General features: G+C 47.8%; 1 protein-coding gene across 1 annotated transcript; it reads right to left on the bottom strand.

The window, feature by feature from the left end:
* Positions 1-10,268: 10,268 nt before the first annotated feature.
* Positions 10,269-14,302, bottom strand: LOC131486822 (nicotinamide N-methyltransferase-like). Its single transcript, XM_058686784.1, has 3 exons — positions 14,065-14,302; positions 12,450-12,657; positions 10,269-11,283 (listed from the first exon to the last, which is right to left on the bottom strand). Exons 1-3 carry the CDS (start codon positions 14,213-14,215, stop codon positions 10,851-10,853), a joined length of 792 nt encoding a protein of 263 aa, XP_058542767.1. The 5' UTR covers positions 14,216-14,302; the 3' UTR covers positions 10,269-10,850.
* Positions 14,303-14,836: the final 534 nt, after the last annotated feature.

The following is a 14,836-nucleotide window of genomic DNA, read 5'->3' as shown; positions in this document are numbered from 1 at the left end:
CTCATACTTTCTCTCAAAATAAATAAATAAATTTAATAAAATCAGTTAATGTAAATCATCATATTTACATATTTAAGGAGAAAGGTCTTCTGATCATTCAATAGATATATGGAGGTGGGGGGAGCTCAAAATCCACATTCATTCACAACAGTAACAATAAAAACCACTTGGCAAATGGAGAGTAGGATGGAACTCCCTTCATGTGAAAAGGATTACCTACAAAAACTTCAACAAACATCATACTTCATGATGACACTTTTAAAAGCTTTTCCTCTGACCTGAGGACCGAGGTGAGAATGCTAACAATTGCCAAGTTTTATTTCTTCTATCTTAACGACTACCAATGTTATTCAACATTCTACAAGGGGTCTTGGACAGCACCGGAGGTAAGAAAGATAAATAAAAGGTAGAAGCATTGGAAATGAAAAAGTTAAAATTATTATTAAAAACAGATAAGATAATATATAGAGAAAATTTAAAATAATCTACAAAGAAACTACTAGAATATAAAAGTCTAGCAAAATTTCTGGATACGAAGTGAATATAAAAAATTAAATTCATTTTTAACCAGCAACAGTTATAAAATGAAATTTAAAACAGACTTCATGCACAATGGCATTAAAAAATGAGAAGTACCTAGGAATAAATCCAACAAAATATGTACAAGACATTAATGGAGAAAATTATAAAATTTTATGAAAAGACATTAAAGAAGACCTAAATAAATGGAGAAATAGACCACTTCATGGATTGAAGGACTCAACATTGTAAAGATGTCATTTCTCTCCAAATTGATTTATAGACTCGGTAAAATCTCAATTAAAATCCCAATAGGTTTTTGTTGGAACTTGACAAGCCAGCTCTAAAATTTATATGACAGTGGCAAGGGCCAAGAGTAGCTACTCTTGAAGAAGAAAAATAAGGTAGGAGGGCTGGCTTTACCAGACATAATACTTATTATAAAGCTATAGTAATGAAGACCGTATGGTATCGGTGTAAGGACTGACAAATAGACTAATGAAATAGTAGAGAGCCCATAAACAGACCCATAACTTTATCAACCCTTGATATACAGCAGAGGTGATATCCCAGATCAGTGGGGGAAAAGATATACTCTTCAGTAAATAGTGCCAGGGTAATTGAGTATCCATAGGGGAGAAGATGGAATAGGACCTTCTTTGCACACTAGACACAAAAATCAATTCAGGTGGATTAAAAACCATAGACGAAGGGTAAGTCTCTGAGGATTTAGAAGGTAATGTAGAAGAATATCTTCATGACCTTAGGGGTAGAGAAGGATTTCTTAAACCGGATACAAAAAACCATTCATCAGAAATTTGAGATTTTTTAAGTTTGAGTATATTACAATTAAGACCATCTGTTCAACCAAAGACACATTAAGAGAGTAAAGAGACATACCACAGAGTGGGAAAAGTTCTCACAACTCATAAAACTGACAAAGGACCAGGATCCAGAATTTATAAAGAACTTCTGTGAATCAAAATGAAAATAAAGAACAACCCAGAAAACATGAACAGACCCTTTATAAGAACCCTATGAAAAGATGCTTAATCTCATCAACGAAATGCAAATGAAGTCACAATGAGATACTACTACAGAGCCATCAGAGTGGCAAAAATAACGTCTGCCAGCACCAAGGACCTTGAGCACAGATATTCTCATGTATTTCTGGTGGGCAAATAAACCGGTGCACCATTCTGGAAAACAGGCTGGCACGAACTAGGAGACTTGAGTTGGGCATACCCCATCTCCAGCAATTGCACACCCAGGATCACACCTAGAGCAAACCTGGCACAGGCACATGACTGTTCTTAGCAGCATTGTTTGAAGTAGCCCCCAGCAAGAAACAACCTAAATGTCCAGCAACAGTCGAATAAATAAATCAGAGTATACAGCGATGGAACTGCACCAATTATAGCTACGGGTATCAACGTGGATGGTTCTCCAAAGACGGAGAGGGAGAGAAACAAGAAGATACACATTTTTATCCCAATGATATAAAGCTCAAAACAGGCAAAAGTAAACAAGCTTATCTAGTGATGCATAAAGGAATGGCAGACTATAGAGAAAAACAATCATTACCTTAGACGTCAGGAGGCTGGTTGGCTCTGGAGGGGAAGAAGGGGGTGCTACTAAGACCCTTCACTGTTCTATTTCTCAACTTGGGGGGCAGTTACCTGGTGTTCATTTTATATTCATCTTCAGACTATATGCAAATGTTTTATGAGCATTTCTATATATGATCAAGCTCATGATAAAAAAAACAACAACAACAAAAAAACATCCTGCATGTCTAGATGCAGGACTGCTTTTGACATGTGCACAGATGTAGAGATAAAGAATCCTTGGTCATTTAGGTGGCCCCAGGTTTCCTCCCTGAGGCGTGCCCAGAGAGGCTCCTTTTACTCAATTTCACCCAATGGGGTTACAGCATTCAAGGGCACCGAAGGATAAGTGACTGGTTCAACAAAAACGGGCCAAGAATGGTGGGGAACATAACAGAAACTACCACTCAAGTTTCCCTTCTCCAACACCAGAAAAATCTGTGCTTCAGACATCAAGGCCTACTTGAGATCAGAGGCCCGGGATGCTCCAGAAATGATTCAGGCCCCCGTAGGCACTGATCTCGCCTTTTACTCTCCCTGGCTTCTGCTTATCTCCAAGAGCGAGCCGCACCCCCAGGTACACCGCAGCAATTAGGAGCCTGCTTCTGCTGCCAGCGCGGGGCAGGGGTTTGCTCCTGCTGTAGAGACGGGCCTGCACTGAGCCTCTTCCTCGTTCTCTGCTCAGACCAGAACTGAGGCCAGGTGTGAGGCCTGAGATTGGAATCCAAGGCAGAGCCAAATTGAGCAACTCCCAGAGTCAGAGGAACCAGCAATTTGGAGCCTTTCATGTGCTTGGTAATTAATAATAAACAAAATTACAAGCAAAATGATAACTCATCAAATTTGATGCGGCCCCACAGGGTCTGCTTTAGGTTTTAATGAATACGGATGGTGAGTCCAGGGATGATTCATCTGAGCCTTAATTGCAGGGAGGCGGGGAGCCCTTTCCTTGAGTCTATCACCTCTCTGTTCCCCTCTCTTGTTAGAGTCATAGCTCCCTGTGGGCAAGAAAGGAGGCTGTCCCATCAGAACGCGAGGGGGTTCTGTGTGTGCGTTTCTTAGGGTTCTAACAATGCATCCTCTCACGGAGCTTTGGGTTTTCAACCTAAAGCCACACAGCTACTGGTTCAGCCAAAAAGTTTAGTTCTCTACTTATCTAAACTCACGATTTCCAGATTTCTTTTTTATGCTTATTTATTTTTCAGAGACAGAGAGGGGGAGACACAGAATCCGAAGCAGGCTTCAAGGCTCTGAGCTGTCAGCACAGAGAATGACGCAGGGCTTGAACCCATGAACAGCGAGATCATGAGCTGCCATCAGACGCTTGACTGAGCCACCCAGGTGCCCCGAGTCTCCAGATTTTAAACTGGCCACTGAATCCATTGCCTGGGGTGCAGGAAGCTTTGAGAAGGATGCCAGAGCAGGGAAGGAGAGGAAGGACACAGGATGCGAGCTCTTCTTGGAGGAGAAAAGAGAGAGCCGGGGTGGGGGTGGTTGAGGGAAGAGAAGGAGATTCCTGAGCCTCAGCTGGGCCCAGTTCCGTAATCCAGCAAAGAGGTGCCCAGCCCCAACTCACCCCCTTGGCATGGTTTGTGAACTGCAGCGAGATGGCATTTGGGGGCTTTTGGCAGCGGCTTGGCCGCGTCAGGTGGCCGTCAGTAATGACCAAGTTCATGAGGCTGAAAATCATGGCGGGGCTTCTACAACACCCACCTGGCAAAAGCTGAGAACTGGGGTGGCTTCTGGGCTATACAGATGATTCTGCTTTGCTTCCCTGTGGTGTGATGTCCCTTTGTCATGCACTCACTTACCATAATTGCTACCGTCTGATTTAGGTCCATATTCTCCGTTTCCACTGATTTTTTTTCCCCCTTGTTTCCTGCTAATTGCCATTCACAGTATAATACATATATTTGAAACACCTGTCCTTCCAGGTTAACGTATGTCACTCTTTTCCTCTGCGTTTAATACAGATGTGAAAAAGCAGCTAGTCTTACTTCTTGTGTAAAAAAGCTAGACTAAGACTTGATGTTGTAATTCTGCTGTTCTTGTACCTGTCTCCTGTTTTGTTTTTGAGAAACCATGAGGTCAGGCAATTAAAAGGGAATGCTTAGGAAACTGGAAAATTAGCAGTGATGGCTGACCGTGGGGTTTTCAAAAAAAGTTGAGGAGAGATGTCACAGCCTCATGGGAATCCGACTCAGTAAAGGAAACCCAGGCTAGGAAGTAAAAGCTGTGACTGTCAGTCTTCGGTCTCTTGTTAGAAAGCTTCGGAAAAGAACGTGTGTAGGGGGAGGGGATCCCTCCGTTCGATCCTATCTTCTTGCTCCCCACGCATCTCCCACCCTCCCGAGGATTTTCTAAGAGGTTTAGTGCGTGTTCTTTTCGTTATGTGTATTTCCGTGAAATAGGTACTGTTGTTTTGTATGTATATATCTTCATTTACATCGTTTTCACTGTGCCCGTAAGGCCCGTGCACGTGGCTATGGACATGTGGGCCATACCTTCTTGCCACTCCGTGACTTGAATCCCCCCATTTACGTATCTACTCCCCCAGGGATGGACACCCAGATTGCCTCTAACTCCCCCACACAACGTTTCTGTAGATGCCCAGGTCTCCTCTGTGCAGACCTGTGTGGGAATTTCCACAGGGTATATTCCCGGGAGTAGAAATGCTGAGTCACAAGCCAATTAAATATTTAATTTTAGTGAGAACCACCAGGGTCCGCCCCCCCTGACAAGCCTATACCAGTCTACATCCCCAGCAGCAGTACATGGGAGTTCCTGTAATCACCAACACACCCATATACACCTCTAACCCCTACCAAAATTCTTGGAATGATCTACTTTACCAGTTTTTTCAAGTCCAATGAAAATACGTGAAGTTACATAATTTTTTTTAAGTAGGCTCCATGCTTAATGTGGGGCTTGAACGCACCACCCTAAGATCGAGTCACATGTTCTACCACTGAGCCAGGCAGGTGCCCTTACCATTTTTTAAATTTCACCTTTCTCTAACCAATTGGAGCTCATCTAAGTGTGCACATCAGTGAGGTAAGTTCATTGATGTAACAACCCACACATCTCAGTGGCTTCACAAAGTAAATGCTGATACATCTCTGTTCACTTCACAGTGCGGTGTGGAGGGAGTCCGGGGAGGGATACAGCTCCAGGCGGTCAGACTTCTACAGTGCAGCTGTCTCATTTCCTAGGGGCCAGAGGTCTCCACTGGATTCTCTGCATCCAGCCCTTGGAGTAGGCATGAGATGCGTTCACATTCCTAGGGCCAGAACCCAATGCCACAGCCCAAGGCAAAGGACCCAAGAAATGGAGTCTTGCCGTGTGCCAGAGAAGAGAAGACAGAGAAATCAGTGAAGAGTTACACAATCTGCCACAAAATGTTTGTCAACTTTGGAGATTCCTCTTCTACAAATTTCCTAATCACACCCTCACTCCTTTTTTTCTTTGGACTTCCTCCTAGTCCAAATTTGTATATTTTGACTTGGCTGTTTTTTGTATATTCTAGAAGGTGTTGGTTTTATCCATTGCAAAGATTTCTTCCAGTCTGTCTGCCTGATCACTTTGGCTACGGGTCTATCATCAATCAGCAATCTAATTTTTACATAACCTAGTTAGGCAGTACGTAGCCTTATGGTTTTTGTTTTTGAAACTGCGTTTGTTATTTGCTTACAGGCTTAACCTCTGAATTCCTCTTAAATGCACCTCGTCACTTGTTAAGGCAACATGTAGTAGAAAGTCCCAAAGGAAAAAGCCCACCCCAAAACTAATTGCCCTGCTATCAAGTCTTTCCCCCAGCATACAGTTTCTCACAATCCTATAGGTCCTAGCCTGGAAAAACTCAATTCTCTGAAGCTTCTGTCTGAATGTACAAAACTGTTCAGAAAGCCCTTTCTACTGGCTGGAGAGTTGGGTGACAGCCAGACCACAGAGCGCGTGCCATTAAAATGGTTGCAACCTTCAAGGGTGTTGCGTTGGAAATTTTTCAGACACACTGGAATGTCTTTTAATCTCCCTCCCATGTTGTTTCTTGACTTTGATCTCTTGCTCATGTTTTCCCCTTGCCTAAAAAAGCCCTTGGCTAAACCTTCCTATCCTTAAGATAGGAAGCTTGGCTAAACCTTCCTATTCTTAAGACTCAACCTGGGCATTGCTTCCAGGAAGCCTTCTGTGACCTCCCTCGCCCCACCCTACATCTACGTTAACGCACCTCCTCTGTGTTCCCCAGTACCTGTCCTACTCTTGTGCGGAACAAACCACTCCGTGTGGCAGTGGCCATTTGCCCACCTAACTGTGAACTTTTTGGAAGAGCTGAAGCCAATTCTCCTTTGTTTCCTTAGCACCAGCATGAGACCTGACACATGTATTGGCATTAATAGCTGTCGAGTGGATCTGATGGACTTGCTGGGCCCTATCCACTGCACTTGACCCTCCTGCCCCTGCCTCATGAAATTTGGGGAGATTTTCACTACAGTAGAGAGGGCCCAGAAGAATTCCACTCCAGCAGCCAGCTAGGGCGTCTCTCCCTTGCTCTTTGTCCAAGCTACTAATGGGCTGATCCTTCAGCACAAGGACCTGGGCTTTAGTTTCTGTTGTGGAAGGGGAGGGGGGCATTCATCCTATATATGGTTGAGTGAAGGTCAGTGAAAATCAGGGTCCTCTGGCCGGGCTGTGGCCCTCCTCTTCCTGATTCCCACATTCAGAGGTCAGGTTGAACAGGAGAGCAGGCCTCAGGCAAACAAGGTTGAGGGAAGACTGTCCTCTGCCCCATGGACCTTGCAGTCCGCCAAGCTCAAGGCTCCACTGCCCCCTTGTGTCCGGAGAGTGAAGGACAAGGGAAATAATCCAAAACAGGTTTAGGACTGGTCCCCAGGGAGCCATCTTGCTGTCTTGCCTCCTTCCCCTGAAGGACACACTCACATACAGAGACACATGGTCAGGTGGACGGCCTGCCTTGTCTTCCAGGGGTGTGCCAGCCATCCCCCTCACTGCCTGCTCTTTCCCCTGGAGGTCTGAGTGCCTGGGATCCTCCTCTGGAAGGCAAAATAAGGGGGGGGGCTTGAACATTGTAAAGGGGGTTTCTCCAGGGGAGGCTTGCAGACAGGATGGGAACAGGTAGGAGGGCAGCTCCCTTCTGCCTGTAGATTCTGCGTCCAGAGGCGTCCTCCCCTGCAGCTTTGGGATGCTCTGTTATAGAGAGAGGGACACTGCTGGGCTTGGCACCTCCCCTAGGTGCCCCGCCCTCATAGCCCTGTCCAGCTGTGCCAGACCTCAGTCTAGGTCTGTCCATCCCAGCAACTGTCTGAGCCCTTCTCCCACCCCCTCTGCCCCGGTTACTCTCCACAGCACCTCCCTCCTGATTTCCTTCTTAGTGCTCACTTTTTTTTTTTTTTTCTGTCTATTCCTTTATTGTCTGCCTTCCCTTCTCCAAAGTTGAATGAGGGCAGGGCCTTGCTGGACTCATTCACCATATCCTCAGAAGACAAAACAGGGACAGGAATATAATGGCCACTTATTCTGTTTCCTGACTGAGGTTCCCCAAACATGACTGATGTCCCCACCCCCCAAGGCTCCCACCTTGGCCAGGCTGCTTCTTCCATCAGAAATGCTTTCAACACCCCAGCCTGCCTCCACCCCACCTTCTGTTTGCCTGGCAATCGGGTACTCACTGTGAGTTCAAGACTCACTTTAAACATTACCTCTTGGTTACTGGAGGGGGTGTGGGAGGGAGGATGGGCTAAATGAGTGAGAGGCACTAAGGAATCTATTCCTGAAATCATTGTTGCACTAGATGCTAACTGATTTGGATGTAAATTGAAAAAAATAAAATTAAAAACTAACTAAATAAAAATAAACATTACTTCTTTGTGGTGTGCCTGGGTGGCTCAGTCGGTTGAGCATCCGACTCCTGATTTCGGTTGACGTCATGACCTCACGATTTGTGGGACTGAGCCCCACATCGGGCTCTGCACTCACAGCATGGAGCCTGCTTGGGATTTTCTCTCCCTCTCTCTCTGCCCCTCTCCCACTTGTACTCTCACTCAAAATAAATAAATAAAACTTTAAGAAGAAATATTGTCTCTTTGTGATGCCTCCCTTATCTCCCCCAGATTAAGAATGACCTTCTGTGTGTCATTCTTAACACTGCTGTCATATCGTCTGTGAATGAGCCCAACAAGGGCAAGAATTGTGTCATATTTGTTTTCACCTTCTTAGGGCCTGACAAATGGCAGGTTCTAAATGAATATTTATTGATGAACTCTGATTACCCCCTGGAGAGTCCAATGCCCTGAGCTACCTTCCTATCCTTCCTTGTCCCCCAGCGTTCTCTCATAGGGATCCCACCCTCCAGGCAAAGAAAACATCACATCATTTACCTGGTATCTTCCTAAGGCCATGTTTTTTAGCAGTAGCATTTCTTCCAGTGGGAGCACTTTTCCAACCAGCACCCTCTCTTAAAACTCATCTTGGCTACCACTTACTCCGTGACACCTTCCTCAGTCCCTGAGCAAGAATGAATCCTGCCCAGTGGCGTGGTTCCCATCACCATCCCTCTCCCAAATAAAGCCTGCCTTGCAGTAGAGTCCCAGGCCTACTCAGTGTCAACTTAACAAAAGCGTGTCTCTTGTTACTCCAGTGAATCGTAAACCCTTTCCGTACTTTCCAGGCCACGAGCCATGTCTTGCACATATTGGTATCTCTCTACCTCCCATGAAGCCAAACACAATGCTCACTCACAGCCCACAAAGTTTAAGGGATAACTTGAATATCACGTAAGGGAGTCAATAGCTCCCTGAGGTGACTGCCCGTGTAACTGACACCAGGACCCCAGGACCCCAGGGGAACACACCCCGGGATGCGTGCCCACACTTGATGCAGTGAGGTAGAGCATTGGGCAAGTCGGTCCCACTGAGACCACCTGTGCCTGGACACCCTCCCCATATGTCCACCCACCTTGCTCTTTGCTTTATGTTTTCCAGCCCAGCCCAGCTTTCTGGCTGCACGCTCCAGTGTGCCCTTGGAGCTCTCCTTGGAGGAGGTGTGAACACTCAGCCTCTGGGTGCATCTACTGCCAGCTTTTAGTAGCTAACTCCTGATCTGATCCTAGCCTTTGAGAGTCAGCTTCTCCTATCACTCATGTGGTGACACCATGGAATGGATCTGACCCACCCTCTACAACCATCATCAGCACACACACACACACACACACACACACACCCATAGCCACATATACACACAAGAATATACACAGATACACAGACATGGGGTAGAATGTGATCAAGGGCTTAGATATGGCAAAACTGTGTTTACTGCGAGGACCAGCCCTGGGCAAAGTTTCTGACACACCTAGCACAGTGCCCAGTATTTCGTAGGCACTCAACAAATATTTGTTGGATGAACAAATCACTTGCTTACCCATCTCCCAACCCCCACCAATCGTCACTGCTTTGGCAAATTCTCTGCCCACTTGAAACGCTGGTCTGCTCTACCATGCCAATGCCCAAGGTGTTTTATCAGAGATCTCCAGGGGCAGGGCCCCAAATTTTGCACCCCGGTGTCAGTTTTTCCTGCTGAAGTTCAGCAAACACAGCATGTTCTTTCCCCTCTGGGTCTCGGCACATGTTACTGCTACTGACAATTCCTGCTCTCCACAGACTATTCCCGCCCCGTTCTTTCTCCTGGCTTCCTCCCACTCACCCCTCCCATCTCCCGGATCTGCTGCTACTTCCTTCAAGAGTCTTCCCCAAGGGCCCCATGCCCGTCCGCAACTGGCTTAGGTGGGTCGCACTGGACAAAAGAGAACAACGCCTCCAGCTCCCTTTAGAACTGCTTATTACCGGGGCGCCTGGATGGCTCGGTCGGTTAAGCGTCTGACTTCAGCTCAGGTCATGATCTCGCGGTCCGTGAGTTCGAGCCCCGCGTCAGGCTCTGTGCTGACTGCTCAGAGCCTGGAGCCTGTTTCAGATTCTGTGTCTCCCTCTCTCTGACCCTCCCCTGTTCATGCTCTGTCTCTCTCTGTCTCAAAAATAAACGTTTAAAAAAATTAAAAAAAAAAAAAAAAGAACTGCTTATTACCTGCACCTGCAAGGTCAGTGAAAACACATACGCCATCGCACACGTAGCTGTTCAGCAGGTGTGTTCATGTTATATATTTGGGGTGTCACAGGAAGCCTGGGGAGGGGTCTTATTATTTGCATTTCAGAGATGGGGAAACTGAGGCTGTGAGATACGAATGACCTACCTATCATCACAAGAGCCAAGTACCAAAACCCATGTCTTCTTGCGCCAAAGCCCGCGTTCCTTTCATTTTGTGGGACGGGGCGGCGGTGTCATCAGCAGGGGTGAAGCTGCAAATGATGAATGAGCTCAGAAGGCGAGCCGTCCCCAGATGCCTCAAGGAGGAGGGCACGGGGGACTCTACCCTCTTCGCTCCCATGCAACCCCAAGGTGCCCTCAAAACTAGGGGAGGCCAAGCTTTACTTTCTGGCCCAATTCTTCCCCAACCCCGGGACGTTAGTGGAGTATACCATGAACCTCTCTGTTTGAGAGGAACATCCCTAATTATCTGGCAATCACGTATAATAAGACTCTAAAAGCATTTGCTGGCAAGGAAGAGTTCTAAATAAAGCCAACTGAGCGCAGAGGGAAGGAAATGGGGTGGCCGAATGACCCCTGCATGCTCACCCCCCTTCCAAGTCCAATACGTCAGTCGTTTCTCTGGGCCACGACGACAAACATCGCGGTGTAGTCTGACTGCTCATCCGACATGGTCTCAGCTGCCCGCGGAGCCGTCTCCAGCTTCTCGATGGTGAAGCCGGACTTCTGCAGAGCCTCACACACGAATTTCTCCTTCAGGGGAAGGCAGGGGAACTTCTTCGCCCCCACCATGTAGAAGGTGGTATCAAAGCCCCCGCCCAGCACCAGATGGCCCCTGGGCCGGAGCAGGGTCCTGATGTGGCGCAGGGCAGCCCGGAAGGCCTCCTGGGTGTGGCAGGCAGCCTCAAGGCACAGGGAGGAAAGGACGCAGTCTGCCAGGGGCAGGACTGCAGGTTCCAGGGGCTGTTCTTTATTCACATCACACTTGAGCACCTGGGTCACGGTTCTCCTTAGCCGCTCCTCCTTGTCAGCCCACTTGTCTCTGAGCGGAGGGAAGAGGGAAGAGCAGCCAGCTGGGTCAGTCTCATCGTGTGAGAGGCATATGTCACTCCCGCCATTCTCTGCCTTCCACACAGACTCCCGGAATATCAAGTCACCAGTCTTACAGACCAAGAAACTGAGTCCCAGAGAGGGGCACGGTTGTGAAGCCAGCTGTGGATAAAGTCAAAGCCGAGGACCTGCAAACCCTGACCCCGAGGTTGCTGCTCTTTCCACCTGTGGCCCCTCGCTGAGCAACGTATGCCTTGTGCTTGGCCTATTCTGTCTCCACTCGGTCCGTGTTTAACACGACCCGGGTAAGTACAACCAGAAATGGAAAGCCAGCCTGAAATCAGCTGAGCAAAGCTATAATGCGAGCTTGGCCAACTTTGCTGGGTCCCCCAGCGTCTCCCGGTGTCTCTTGGCCACCCCACTCGACCTCCTCATCGCCTCATACGTTCTCTTCTTACCTACACCTGTTCTCAGCACACGGGGCTCATTCATACTGAGGTATGCACGGGGACAAGCACTTAAAGGTTTACCCTTTCCAATTCTGTATTTTTAAAAAGTCACAGTCTTAAGCAAAAGGAATAAGAATCCAATGTACATCTGCAACCGTCCTACCTAACTGGGGAGAGTGGTATTTGGGGAGTGGAGGTGCTATGGTGGACCTTCCTGGTGCCCTGAAATGATCCAAGGTAAGTAGATTCTGTTCACTTGTGCAAGATGGGTCTTAATTCTAGGCCCAGCCCCTGCGATCTACAGAAAGATTCCCCAAGTCTGGAGCCACCTGGAGGTTGTAATTGGAACAGCAGGGCCACCTGCCAATCAGAACGGCTGTCTGCCCTCAAACACCAGCTGGCTGCCACCCTGCTCCATCCACATCAGCCTGGGGTCATGCCTTGGCATTCTGGGTAGGCGCTCGTGACAATTCCCTTCTGGCTCTGGGTCTGTCTATAGCCATCTGTTTCTGTTCCCTCTTTTTGGTCTTTATTGTATTCATGTCACACTCTTCCTCCTTTCTTCTTCTTGGAACCCCACTAACTTCCTTCCTTCTTAGTCTCTACCTGCCTCGCCATTTCCACACGAGGCCCATGATAAATTATTGATTCGGACAGCTAAGTGCAGCTCGCATCGTGGCAACCCCAAAGCAAACAACAAACCCCTTACCTGTCCCCCTCAAGCTCACACACATATTTCACCACTGGGGACCAGTCGAACGCGCCTGGAATCTTCTTCAGCCACTTTTCCAGCTCCAGGCGGTTCTTGTCCGTGTAGTCAGTGGCGATTATCTCCTCAAAAGACTCACAGGCGGAGAGGAGCTGGTAAATGCTGGGCCCAGAGCCAATGTCAATCAGGAGCTTTCCTTTCAGCCCACCTGTTTTAGAATAGACACGTTCTAAGCCGTCAGCACCAAACCACAGCTCTGAGGCCCTTCCCAAAGGCTCCGCTCTCTTTCCCACTTGGAGAGGCTGCGGGGAGTCGACCATCGGGGACCGTAAACTCCAGCGTTAGGGATTTCGCCTGCCCGGACAGCCTTAGGCGCTACATCACACAGTGCCAGCACTGAGCATGGGGAGCGTGGTAGGAGGGGAGAGTGAGCAGCAGGAGAGCCTATTTGGGGTGTGTAGGGGGGACAGTTACTAGAGTAGCAGCTTTGTCATTTCAACTGCCAATTTAGCACTGTAAATAAGTGTTCAGAGAAGAAATCTGGTCACATTTCCGAGGACACTGGCTTCCACATTCCAAGCACTCTTCGCTGAAGGGTCCTATGACCCCGAGACCATCTATAACATTCCAAAGATCAATCAGCAAACATTCATTGAGCACCGCCTGCATTCTCAGAAACTCTCTTAGCAGTGTGAGGACTAAAAGGGGAATACAGACCTGCCGGCAGAGTCCTTGACCTCCCCTTCTCTCCAGCCAGGGAGAGACTGGGTTAACACAAAATGGCAGCAGCATTTGGAATATGGCAAGGGGCTTCCGAGATAAACAACAAAGCAGCAAGGACAGAAACCCAGCTGGACCGAGGGATCCTGACCTGCTACTGAACTGAGCCTGCCCCTTTGCTCCTGGATTCTGCTGCTACATTTTGTTTGTTTCCCCTTCATTTGTGTTACCTGGAGGCTATAGTGGCAGATAAATTGAGCAAGCATCAAAAGTTTCAGAAAATGTGATAGCAGGAGATTGTTAATTGGGGAAATTCTATCTATTGGGTTATGTTTCCTTCTCATGTGAATCATGAAAATATCCCCAGTATTTGATTTTAATAGTTCGGGCTGCCGAGCACCTTTCTTCCCCTAGGGGCAAATCTGAGAGCCACCCACCCACAATGTTTTCACGAGCCACAGCGGTAATCACACAAAAGAGCGAACGCTTCCTACACTGAACTTGGAAAGAGGCTTCCTACACTTTCTGATGCCCCATGCAGCTTCTTTTGCCAGGGACTTCTTTTGCTAGAAGATAGGACCACGCAGGACCATGAAAGATCACAGCTCCTCAACTTCATGGGAGGAGAAAATCTTGTCCCAGAGACCCCAGAAAGGTTTAGGCATCCCACCATGTACCATACATCAAGTACATCTAACCTGGTCCCATAGAGCAGTTCTACAAACTCTCCATCCAGGTCGAAAGTTCCAGTCAATTGGCCACCCTTCCCCCCCTCCCACCTCTACCCCCATCCTGAAACTTGCCCTAGGGTTGAAGAAGACGAGCATCTGATTTAAAATTTGCATCGCCACCCTTCCCCCCACAAACCTCCTCCAGGGTTCAAGGAAACTAGCACCTGATTTAAAAATGGTGTTGTAGTGTTTTAGCAGGAAGTAGAGGCAATCATCACCCACAGGGCTCTGGCCCATCTTGAAGTAGTCCAGGTAGACCATGGGTTCAAAATACGTCTGGTAGAAATCCAGCGCTGTGGATTCCTGAAGAGCCATAGAGAATCCTGAGTTTTGTCCAGGAAGGAGCAGGCAGCCTGATGCTCTGGGGTCTTCTTAATGGAGTTCAGACAGTCACTCCGCCAGTCCTCAAATACTCGGGGAAAGACCAGAACAGCCAATGAAAAGCACTCCCCGAGCCCTCCTCCCTTCAGCCATTTGCCTTTGCCACACTTGGCAACTCCCCTCCTGTTCTTCAGCTCCCTCTGCAAGTAGTCGACCTGCCCTTTCCCCCACCCCAGCCCCCAGGCTTTTCAGTGGATTTGGCTTGTGCAGCAGGATTTCTAGGCTCTCCTGCTCCACTGTATCGGATCCTCTTCTACAGCGGTTTTGCAAACTATTTTTTAAAAGCATGTCCAGTTTTTAAACTACTCCCCTGTGAACCGCCAGTGTCTCTGGCTGTTAATAGGATGGATACATCTTAGTTGGTTTTTGATCTTCAGCGTTTTGTTTTGTTTTTTTAATGTTTTAAAATATTTATTTTTGAGAGAGTGAGTGAGAGAGAGACAGAGCATGAGGAGGGGAGGGGCAGAGAGAGAGGGAGACACAGGATCCAAAGCAGGCTCCAGGCTCTGAGCTGTCAGCACAGAGCCCGACATGGGGCTCGAACTCATGGACCTG

The sequence above is a fragment of the Neofelis nebulosa genome, chromosome 10, assembly GCF_028018385.1.
Source record: "Neofelis nebulosa isolate mNeoNeb1 chromosome 10, mNeoNeb1.pri, whole genome shotgun sequence".
Taxonomy (NCBI): domain Eukaryota; kingdom Metazoa; phylum Chordata; class Mammalia; order Carnivora; family Felidae; genus Neofelis; species Neofelis nebulosa.
This window is presented reverse-complemented; position numbering and strand designations above follow the sequence as displayed.